This window comes from Notothenia rossii, assembly GCF_949606895.1.
Source record: "Notothenia rossii genome assembly, chromosome: 9".
Lineage (NCBI taxonomy): Eukaryota > Metazoa > Chordata > Actinopteri > Perciformes > Nototheniidae > Notothenia > Notothenia rossii.
The window spans coordinates 71452030-71463931 of NC_136907.1; the positions used below are offsets into that span (position 1 = coordinate 71452030).

An 11902-nucleotide genomic window follows, 5' to 3' on the forward strand; every position below is an offset into this window, starting at 1 on the left:
ATGTTCAGTAAACGACCAGTCAAAATTGAAGGATCCAACGTGTTTTTAAACGGAGCAGAAATAGAACTAGTCTCCCACTTCAGATATCTTGGAGTCATACTGGACTCAAACTTGACTTTTAAGAAACATATCAAGAAAATATCCAATACTATTAAATTCAACTTGCAACATGTTAAACAAATTAGACCCTTCTTAACTGTCAATGCTGCTAAGTCATACCTCCACTGTATGATACTATCCCATATTGAATACTGTTTGACAAACTGGTCGTTTGCTTGTGCCACAAACCTGAAACCAATAGAACAGCTGTACAAGAGAGCCACCAAGGTGTTTGACAGAAAGCTTTATTCATATCACCACTGTACCATCCTTGAAAAACACAATTTATTGAGCTTTGACAATTTTAAGTATTTTAAAAGTTTGTGCTTTATTTATAAATGTTTACATGGACTGGCCCCCCCTCCCTTAGGGGAATTCATCCACAAAAAACACACTGGACGCTGCACTAGGTCAGAAACCAGAGGAGACTGTGAAGTCCACCATAGACGGACCACTGTTGGACAAAATGTCCTCTCCATTAAAAAGGCAGCTCATTGTGGAATAGCCTCCCAACTGAGAAACAGGATTGTCCCACTCTCAATAGTTTTGAAGGTCAACTCAAAGAATGGTTGAGAAACAAACAGACGTGCAATCACCGCTAAATGCACTTTAACACAGGGGTATCTCCTATTGCACTTCATGCATCTCTTGTATCTTCTCTTGCACTTTATATGTCGTTGCTGCTATATTGTATTACCATGTCATAAATACTTGTGTGTGCTGCTCTTGCTCTTTTGCACCTTTTGCATATCATGTATTTTGTTTTTGCTATGTTTGTAAAATGTAAACTTCTTAAATGTTTTATGTGAAGGACTGCGGATGGAAATGAGCTCAAAGCTAAATCTGGCACTGTTACGCTTGACACATTTTAAGTGTTCATTACTGTGCATTGTCCCTGCCAAATAAACGATTAAATAAATAAATGTATTACCCATTTATATAGCCTACTGAGCAGTGTTTACTTTCTATTGGAAACAATATAAACTAACACTGTTGCAATCTATCTGTATCATAACCTTGAGATGTATGTACAGCAGATTACTTCAGATTTTACACATTTGTTCACACACATTTAATGACTGGCAGTTTCATAAGTGCACTTAAGAGAATGTAGTCACTTTCTCTGTCATTAAGCTATTATGTTTAGATAATTAGATGTTCTCCATCAACTCTCTCCCCTCTCACCCCAAAACTATTATTAACTCAATTCAATGTGGTTCATTATCAAAAACCACATTATTAACACATTAACAAAACTAGCATATACTTTTTTTTGCATTAAAAAGACAATTTCCTGTGAGAAAAAAGAAATACATTGCTGGATGTATATGGATGGGAAACCTGATGTATCATACAGTGTGTTTACTGTGTCGAAACTATTAATATGGCCCGTAAGCTGCTGAGGCAGTAATCCATTGCAGTGTACTGAATAGGACTCTGTGCTCCACTTTGTGTGTAATTTGTTTGACATTTTCAGAGGGTCAAGTTACACAAATAAGTGTAAAAGTAACACAAAATTGATTTGTTGAGTGTCCTATTTGGGGGTTAAAGCGTATATGTTGTTGGAGAGCAATAACTCATAAGACACATTCACTTTGGAAAAGTTTTAAGGGAGTGACAGTTTAAATTTAGATAAAACATGTCACATTGTCCTCATATAACTTGGTTTGAAGTGACTGAAATAAAAGCTCCATCTATAATGTGAAGCCAAAAACATGTTCCCATGACGTCAGGAGGCTAATCCAAGTCATGACTTGTTGTTAGTGAGCCCCTTCTTCCTATCACTCATCTCTCTGGTCTCTAATAACAACACTTTGAATCAGTGAGGTGATATCCTGACATTTAAAAACACATATGTGAGCCTTACAGTGAGTAAAAGTAACAGAAACAAAACAAGAACATTGAATAATCACAACTTTATTACACTGATTAATATATAAAAGTTATTCTGGTCTACAGAGGATACAGGGAAGCATGTCTTATGCATGCTTTATAAGGGTGGGTGTACATTATTGGCAGTTTCAAAGTTGACTTTTACAATTAGTCTGTACTCATGCATTATTCTTGCAGTATGCATTTTTAAGCCATGTCATACATTTGTTTGGAAAAAACATAAAAAAGGCACTGTGCTGGGAAAAATATAATGAAAATCTCATGACAATGGCAACATATTACGTAAAATCTTATAAAATGTTTTTGCTCATTATGTCATCATCTCTTGCATGGCTTAATAACACATCAAACTGCATTTGAAAACATCTGGTCAACCAAGCCGCTCCTAATTCAGTTTCAAATGTCAATTTCAGCCAATCAGTGCGTTACATTTTAGTGGAAGCAAGGCCACATAAATTAGCAGATTTTGGAAAGCAGTTCGGCGTGACTTTACATGAAAGAGGAATGTTACAGATCAGCAAAATTAAGAATAAAAGAACCAACAGTTTTGAATTGAACTCCATTATCCCATCTTTTATGTTGTTAAAAGTGTTACGTTTTTAAATAACTTTTACATTGCACTAACCAAATTAAGTAAAAATGATTTCATGATTATTTCAAACTTTAGAAATGTAGAAAAAAATATACTGTTACAAACTAAACCATGTATGAAAGCCAACTTTCATGTAAAAAAAAAAGAAAAGAAATACTGTTAAGAAGTTCTGTGACAGTTTGAACTCTTACTCAAAAATGACTCCAAATTAATACTGTTAAACAAATGCAAAAATGCTGTTAAACATTTCTCGAATAGTCAAATCTAATGGCCAAAAGAAACAACAGCCAACATTCAACATAATTGTATTTTATACAACTACGACAAAGAAAATGTATTGTTACCATTTTTACACTTCTTTGCAAGCTGAAGTTTTCAGTTATATTCCCCTATTATCTTTTAGAGTTGGGTTTACCCTCATGGACACGTTTAGATCAAAACACATGCAGGTCATTTTTCTTCTCAACAGCATTAAAGAATCCCATTTTCAGGTAAAAAAAATAAAATTTTAAATTCATTCCCTGTAGTGAAATCTCAGACAACACATTTCAGCATGTAGAAAACATCTCTAACAAATAACCATGTAAACAATTCTAGTATTGATCACAGTGTTTCAACAGAAGGTGTCATACTGTAACCGGGCCTGTAAGCTGTTTATCCTGCAGCTTTATCGTAAAACCCTTAGACAGTTAATGTGAAAAAACACACAACGCTGAGGAATGTAAAGCCGCTGCATTTGGAGCCAAACACAGAAGTGAGTGTTTGGCTAAGGTCTGATCTCGACAACCTCCTATTCAATGTATTGTTGTTCAATTTGATACATAAATGTACAAAATTAGAGGAAAACAGTAACCTTGTTGAACAATTGTAATTAAAACTTCATTCAATGTGTGCCATTTAAGAGACACGGTGCAAAGAATCCTAGCGCTCCTGAAATGAAAACGTAAATTGCATCAACAATCAAAACCAGGCTTTAAAAAAACACATCAGCTAAATCAATTGTTATTAGGGCTGCACCGAATGTGATTTATTTTACATTCAAAGCTTATATGTAGGATTTTGAATTACCTTTGAATGTCTGACGTACGTGAATGACATCTTTAAAAAATGAGTTATTGTGGCTAGATAGATGTCATTTATGTTGCTGTTATTTTGCTGCTAGACACTCCTATTGATACAGGACAGGTGCTTGTCTCCAGTTGGCAAGAGCAAACAGTTTTAATAATAATGATGTCAGTTGAACGCCAACAAATATTGACTGAAGAAAAACATTTTGTTTCATAAAAACATGTCGTGAATGGAGGAAAAAGATAACTATCTTTTTAAACACATTTGTACTTGGACTGTACAAGTTATGAGAAATGTTTCTATCACATGAATCAAATTGGAATCTAATTCGACAAATAGTATTATAGTAATTTTATTAGGCAAAATATATCTTTGTTTGAAACTATGCATGAATACCTTGTTTAAACAAAAAGAGTAAACAACACAAACAAATGCCGATTTAGAAAATCAAATGTCAATGCTTCAACTTTTCCGTGCAGCCCTACTTGTTATTAATGTGTGCTGAATTTTAAAGTTTGTAAACTGGGATTTAACTTCCTCTACTGTATGTTCTGAGCTGTGTGCCATACAACACTGAGTAATCTTGATGTAATTCAGGCAAAACCCCATCTGAGGGGGCCAAACTGAAGGCTTCCAGACCCCATAAGAGTTTAAACTGCTACGAATAATTAGAAAAATGTGCAATGACCCTTAATACTGCTGTTTCATGTTGACAAGCTGACCTCTGTCTGTTCACAGTCTTGTCCCGTCTTCCCCCAGATTGAGACACTGTGCGTTATGGACTGTGTGCACTGGGTCCCTGATGCTGAGGGCCATGTGGTACTAACAGCACCTCCTGGTGGACGCAGCCGGCTGTCGGGAGAGTTTGAAGGACTCGCTGGTCTCATCCTCGTGGTTCTCCAGGGGCGGGATCTGTTTACCTAAACACAGCACAGGGTCGTTTACAGAGTTACAATGACAGATTTTATTGACTGTTTTCACTTTTTCAAACTTTTGTTTTAGATCAATTTTCATGACATTTACTTACTTAGCCTAAAAAAAACTTCCTATGTTTCATGCTTTGCTAATAACAGGTGACCTTGGGTACCTTGAAAAGCACTATAGAAATCAGATGTATTATTATTAAATACGTTTAAGGGGAGACGCTACATGTGCATATGCTAAAAAATGTAACAAAAAAACGTATAATTTTGAAACGGACCCAGTTAATTACTGATATTATTAAAATAAAATCTTGTATTACAATTTTAAATGTTAAAGGTAGGGTAGGCAAGAATGGAGAAACCAGCTCGAGTGCGCTAGAATTTGAAACATATTTGAAAGTACGCAGCCGAAGAAAATCTGCCCCTTCCTTCAGACTTCCTTACAGAGCCCCTCCTCCAACACACGCGAACGCGCACATGACCAATGAGGGCACGAGATCAGTTTGTGCACAGATGGAAGGCTGACAGGCAGGTAGGCCATCCAGTTATTTTAGCCGGGCCGGCTCAGATGATTGGTCGTGCTTTTTACAGCGCCGCGGCTTCCACAGATAGACATTTTTTTATGTATTTATTGTCAAAGCGTTTAATATATTCATTGCTATCGGGATGTGAAGAGCATTCCATGGAATATAACAAAAACTGTTTCTGAAGTGAATTACCTACCCCACGTTTAAGTTTGAATAAAATGAGGCATTATCTAATAAAATATGTATTCATTTGCATATATATTCAAATGAATTGTAAACTTTGAAAAAAGCCAGGTCTCTTTCTATATAAGGAATTTTGGATATCTCAATAGGTCTGTAATACTGTCAACAGCTATTAAAAAAAAAAATGTCAGCATGTTTTTAGGAATACATCAGGGTATAAATAATATATGAACAACATCTCTGTGTATATACTTCATAATAAACATAGGAATTCAATCGAAGATGAAACAAATGTATTTTGAAAATGTAATTAAGGGAAATAAATCATTTTATCGAAGACAAATATAATGGTGTTTATCTGCCCCACATTTTAGCAAAAATATCTTGTAATGGTCATACAATTGAAGCGTTCCACCACCATGGGATTATACAGCAAACAATAAAACACCATGTAAATAACAGCTTCCAGTATTACTGAAAGGCTTCTCTGGCCACAGCACAAATCTTCTTTACTGCTTACTTCACAGATAACACATGGCACAGAAACAACATGCAGTAAAGACATGAAACGTACTGATTTTCTGAAAGAGCTCCTCGACATTGACAGCATTTCTGGCACTAGTCTCGATGAAAATAGCTGCGATGGATTCAGCAAACTCCTTCGCTTCCTTCATAGGAACTTCCCTGAAAAAGAGGAGGACACTATAAAGTAAATAATGTAGTAGGTTCAACCTTAATAATGGTCCTAGAGTAAATACACTTTTTCATCAATGAATTTCATCTCTATAACTAGTGTCTCTGGAAGAGTGCTGGAGGACATGACAGATGAAAGATAACAAGTATTACAAAAACATTATTTTACTTTTGTTTGTGCTCGGTATGAAAAATGTTGCTGTGCAGAATTTTTTTATATTTGCTTTAATGTTCAAATTGCACTTCTTTCTTATCCTGTCTGTGTGAATATACCTGCACTTCCCCTCTGTCTGAAATGCTTTGTTTTTGCACCTGTCTCTTAAAAAAAAAAGAAGCCCAGTCTGCTCTGATTGGCTCGTGAGAAAAATATGGCACACCTTTGCAAAGGTAGCTCTCAAACCTTTGTTGAATAAACTCAGATGGGACGCATGACTTTTATAATAAGCCTTTTATCTGGTAGTATGTGTGAGATGAATATAATCACCATGAGAAACCATGACTTTACAGTTAGGACAGTCTAAGAAAAGGACCATGTGCTCACCTGATGTCTCCTAAATCATTCTTGTTCCCTGCTATGGCTACAACGATGTCCTCTGGGCCGTGTTCTTTCAGCTCCTTCACCCACCTCTTCAGGGTCTGGAAGGAGTCCTGAACAAGAGCACGTCACGGTCAACTCAGGAAGGAGCTTTATGAGAATATACATTACGCTTTTCAGACCAGTTTCCACGAACAGACCAGGAAAGAATGACATGTGTAGGTCATTGAAGCGAAGCAACTCAGAGTGATGGAAAAGTGATATCAACTTTAGTAAGACTAGCTTCTTCTGCTTCACACATTTCATAAACCAGGGAGTTACTGAACACAACAGCAGCTCCAATGGTACCACACTTTTTAGGTGAGGCAAAAAGATTGGTTATTACATTTTCATTTGGGGGTTTGTCCACTGGTTTGTGGACGTTAACATTCAAGCTTAAGTTGCTCTCACTCTCTTGATGTGAAGAATTTAAATATGATACGCGTGTTGCTATTCTTACCAGTTTAGTTATATCATAGACAATGACAGCAGCAGCCGATCCTCTGTAGTACATAGGAGCTAATGAATGAAACTGAAAGAGAGAAAATATTTATAGAAGTTAGCAAGCCCAATCAATATTTCAAATCACACACAAATAACAACCAACATTTAAACTAAACGCAATCTTAAATATTGATTGTAACATTAAAGAGGTTGTGTCAACCCATCAAATACTAACATAGTATGCTGTTCTGCGAGTAGGACATGTCCACAAAGCTAACTTTCTTACAAGAGGTAATATTTCTGTATACTGTTGCAATATAGCATACACTATACACTTTTTGTTAGGTGGCTAACATCAATCCATCTTCTCCCGCTTATCCGTGGTCGGGTCGCGGGGGTAGCAGTTCCAGCAGAGAGCCCCAAACTTTCTTTTCCCTGGCCACATCAACCAGCTCTGACTGGGGGGTCCCAAGGCGCTCCCAGGCCAGCGAATAGATATAATCCCTCCACCTGGTCAGAGGTCTACCCCTCGGTCTCCTCCCAGCTGGACGTGCCTGGAACACCTCCCTAGGAAGGCGCCCAGGTGGCATCCTTACTAGGTGCCCGAACCACCTCAACTGGCTCCTTTCGACGCGAAGGAGGAGCGGTTCAACTCCGAGTCCCTCCCGGATGACCGAACTTCTCACCTTATCCCTAAAGGAGACGCCAGCCACCCTGCGGAGAAAACCCATCTCGGCCGCTTGTACCCGCGATCTCGTTCTTTCGGTCATGATCTTTGGCTAACATATATTTGTTTATTTTAGATGTACTATCTGCTTAGCTTTCATGCCTGCACTCCAGTCTGTTTCTCCAAACTGGGGGCTTGCCATCTGTTCTAGGTAGATCACTGACTGTGTACCTTATAAAACCCCCCTCTCTTTCACTAGCTTCCTTTACAGCACATCACCACCATCAACTGCAGTCAGCACAAATGTGAATCACATCCCCTCATGCTCATGACAAAACATCCAATACAGACAATAAACTTCATCACATCTTAAGCAACACATGTACAGAGATTGTGCGAAGTTGTTTTTGTGTATTTTTGATTGAAGACAGAGATTAGAGAAAGGACATTTGGTGATGTTCAAGTGTAGTGACAGGGTTTTCTCAAATAATGAATATTTCTTAACTTTATGTTATGTTGTTGTTCACCAAGGATCATACAGATAGATAGTCACGTGTGTAATAATAGTAGTCTTAAGATAAAGAGAACTTTGAACTCTGGTAATACTTTCAAGATATCCTTTTCACATAAAACAAGAAATTCATAGTTTTTCCACGCTGTAAGCATTTCTCGCTTGTCTTAACTACCGCCTCCAGAAAATGAATCACAGTGATGATACTGTAGTGTCATGAGCTCTGGACCCAAGTAATCATCCCTTTTTACACCTAATAATAACTCTATGTCACGGGGACCACTGACAGGTAAATGATTGTGTCACTGATAGCTTCCTAATGAACCGTTTAAAATGAAAATGATGTTTTAAAAGTCCTGTCATGTGTAAAAAGTAAAGCTAATAATAATTGAATTAGGAACTACTTTTGTGTGAGCACTCACCCTTTCTTGTCCGGCTGTATCCCAGATCAGAAACTTGTGTAGTTCATTCCCAGATGGCACTGTTTTGGTTAGGAATGACGCTCTGTGGGAGATAAAAAAAGGTTATTTCACAACGTTGTTTCCACACATGTTATTCAAAAGGCACAGGAAGCTAATCTGTACATGTCAGCAGGAAACAAATAACACTGAGAATAAAGATGGTGGACACTGAACGCTTGTTGCCTGAAAGCACAAAGGCAGTGTGTGGTCACAGGCAGTACAAAACCACCACGGAACAACAAAGGGCCAGTACAATAATCAGCGATGACTGTAGGCTAACGCTTGTTTAGATTTGACATCACTGTTTGTGATAAATTCCTCTCAACTTCTCTCAGACAAATGTTACCAGTCTCACGGTTTGTGAAATGTTATCCTTTTGTTAGTGTGTTCAAAAATGGGTATTTATCTATTGTTTTGTATTCATGCGAGTTTGGGAATTTTACCAAATTCCACTTGGCTTTAAACAAATAATATGCAAAAATATGCAAAAACCATTAGGGTTTCATAGACTCAGGAATATATTCTGCTTTACTTTTGGGAGATGCAGTATTTAAACAAATTCTAGGAAATGAACATTATTATTAAATATGTTAGTGTTTTAATGTGTATGTCTTTAGACTGTACTCCAATGTATCAAATCAAATACCTTATATGTAAAAACCTACATGGCAATGAAACTTATTTTAATTGTAAGAGAGGGTAATTTCTGATTGTCCTCGATTTAAATCAAACTGTTTAGCCTAAGAATGATTATTGGTAATGAGGATTGTTTTTTATTCTTATATCAGTTATACTTTTGTCATCATGTCAGCTGACCCAACTATTAATATAGAAGATACATATTTAAAATTATATTTATTGTAAAAAGAAAAGTCACTCACATGGTCAAACTGAGTGTTGCTAATTTAGACTTTGGACTAGATTTGATATCAAACCCTGACCTAATTTGGAACTTTAAAAATGCGGAGCACAGCTGACTGACTCTTGGTTGTTTTGATTGATTGGATTGTTGTTTTGATTTTGTTGTGTCATGCTTTTCCCATGTGTTTTGTGTTTTGTACCGCAGTGCTCTTACCCTATGGTGGGACTTATGTTGTGGTCAAAATGGTCCTGAACGAATCTGCAAACTATGCTAGATTTCCCAACTCCAGTGTCCTGAAAACAGAGGGTCACACATCAGTCACACACACAGCACTCATGACACACACACACACAGAGAGTCACTGGTCGTTATTGAACCACATCGATCAGGTCTGGTCACATGCTCAGCCCAACATAGATTCCTGTTAGCACACAGATTCCACAAATATCTCTCAATTGACACTCAATTTGACTTAATACGTGTTGTACTTTAGTACACTGTTGACATACTTATACTTGATTCTTTTTCTGTTCTGCTTCTTCTGATCCACTCGATTTCAGAAGCAAATATTGTAGTTTTCACTCCAATACATTTAAGTGATACTTATAGTAACTTTCCATTTACAACATGTGATATGCTGATATGATATGATCCAGGAGGCCTTGAGTACTACTTTTCTAACCAGCAGTATAGTGTCTTAACGTGGCCCTCTGTTAATGAATTACAACATGAAAGTACCCTTACATGTATTTGTAAATGATTTATTTTCATTTGCAGTAACTTTTTGCTGATAACACTTCTTAAATAAAGGATTTTCAGTTGTAATGTAGTATCTTCAGACTCTAGTGTTCAATATTACCTTTCTTTTAAATCAAGGCATAGGCTACATGTAATTCTATCTTTACATAGTTAAAGCATGAATGCAATCTGCTATAACTACAGACTGGTGAGGATCAAAGACTGTATAAAGGCGACGACAGTTTATTGGTCCTCAATTAAAATGCTTGTTGAGCTTGTCAGTTCCTGTGGCTGACTCCAAAGGTTTGATTCAGATTCAGAATACTTTATTGTCCATTAAATGTGTACATGTAATGGAAATGTGTCTTTGGTACCGGCAAATAGATACATTAACACTCACCATACACAGTGCAACATACAATTCATACTCAGAAAAAGAGGGAAAGTGCATCTTATAGTGTCACTAAGTGGTAGTCCTAATACAGTGAATGATGCGAGTGATTAATTATTTCACTGGCAAAAGAAATTACAGTTAGCTGATGGTGTTGGAAGCAGAGAGAAGGGTCTGATAACAACAAAGACTATAACACTCCTGTTGTGCAAAACTACTTTACTTGCTGTAACAATGTACATTTCCCCTCTGATTCAGATTCTTGAGGATTGAAAGAGGGGCTTTAGTTTGAGTTGTTTAATGGTTTTGTAGCTGTAACAACTTCTAATTTCTCCTTTAATACATTGATTGACGACCACTTTGTAGTCAACACACAGTGCCTGGACATCCCTGTCACCGTCTATAAACAGACTGCAGTTTTGCTAACGCAGCAGGAAATATAACTAACGGATCGCTAGTAACGGTTGGTATGACAATGACGTAATGGGCTATAAACTGTCAACAGGCGTTAAAAATATAAAGACAAAAACAAACAGGAAACGGTGGTTAGACGATTAAAAGTAACAAAAAAGAGACGATGAAAAGGAAATGTAAAATGACTGCTGCGCCCTGGTTTTCAGTCAACTAGCTTAACAACAGTTTGCTAAGGAGTTTTCCCTCAGTGTATCAACAAAAAACATCTTCCACTTACCCCTAAAAGGCAAACTTTGAGCTCCCTTATGGCCATGGTGAGTTGTGGTGGTTTTTAAATCATTATTTGTCTGCTTTCAGTCAGTGTCTTTGTCTCGTCATGCTTTAAACTTTTTTTCCTCTTCTTAGGTAAAAGACGAACCCAGCCCCTGAAACAGACAGACTGACCATCTCTCATGAACTGCTGTCAAGATGTATCCGTGATACAGAGGACTTCCGGTGGGACCCTTCAAAATAAGACTCCAATAGCTTCCAGACAAGTTATATGACATTTTAAGCTATAATCTGCTTGGAATAATAATGAGTGTGTGATGGCTTTTCCACCCAAAAATGAACTACACTATATTAAAAGCTGTACCAAATCTTTCTTCCTTATTATATTATATTCCTCCAAAAGAATCAATTGTATAGATAAATGCATCATGCAAGTCCTTTCTTGGTGTATGTTCACTGTAGGATTCAAACATTTAATTACGCTTGTGTATTTAAATTGGACTTTTATTGGCTGCTCAACTATTTGTTTTTAATAAAATATGATATGATTATATACGTGCCTCGAACTCAAAGGAAAATGGGTTCCCTTTAG

The 11902-nt window shown here is 37.0% G+C and overlaps 1 protein-coding gene across 2 annotated transcripts; it reads right to left on the reverse strand.

Annotated features, from left to right (window-relative positions):
* Positions 1-2000: 2000 nt before the first annotated feature.
* On the reverse strand, positions 2001-11512 carry rab31 (RAB31, member RAS oncogene family). Of its 2 annotated transcripts, XR_013802636.1 has the most exons (8): positions 11318-11512; positions 9711-9790; positions 8597-8678; positions 7013-7084; positions 6520-6626; positions 5860-5969; positions 4375-4572; positions 2001-3514 (listed from the first exon to the last, which is right to left on the reverse strand). XR_013802636.1 is itself a non-coding variant. In XM_079650220.1 (7 exons), exons 1-7 carry the CDS (start codon positions 11351-11353, stop codon positions 4475-4477), a joined length of 585 nt encoding a protein of 194 aa, XP_079506346.1. In that variant the 5' UTR covers positions 11354-11512; the 3' UTR covers positions 2001-4474. The 2 variants fall into 2 exon arrangements, 1 of the variants encoding a protein (XP_079506346.1); XM_079650220.1 differs by having other exon boundaries at positions 2001-4572.
* Between the last annotated feature and the right edge of the window lie 390 nt (positions 11513-11902).

Excerpts from the sequence above, each read along its gene's own strand:
- rab31 (XM_079650220.1), bottom strand. The coding sequence starts at position 11,353 with ATGGCCATAAGGGAGCTCAAAGTTTGCCTTTTAGGG. Across the intron at positions 8,679-9,710 it reads AACATAAGTCCCACCATAGG|AGCGTCATTCCTAACCAAAA; the intron begins GTAAGAGCACTG and ends TATCTCCCACAG. Across the intron at positions 5,970-6,519 it reads AATGATTTAGGAGACATCAG|GGAAGTTCCTATGAAGGAAG; the intron begins GTGAGCACATGG and ends CCTCTTTTTCAG.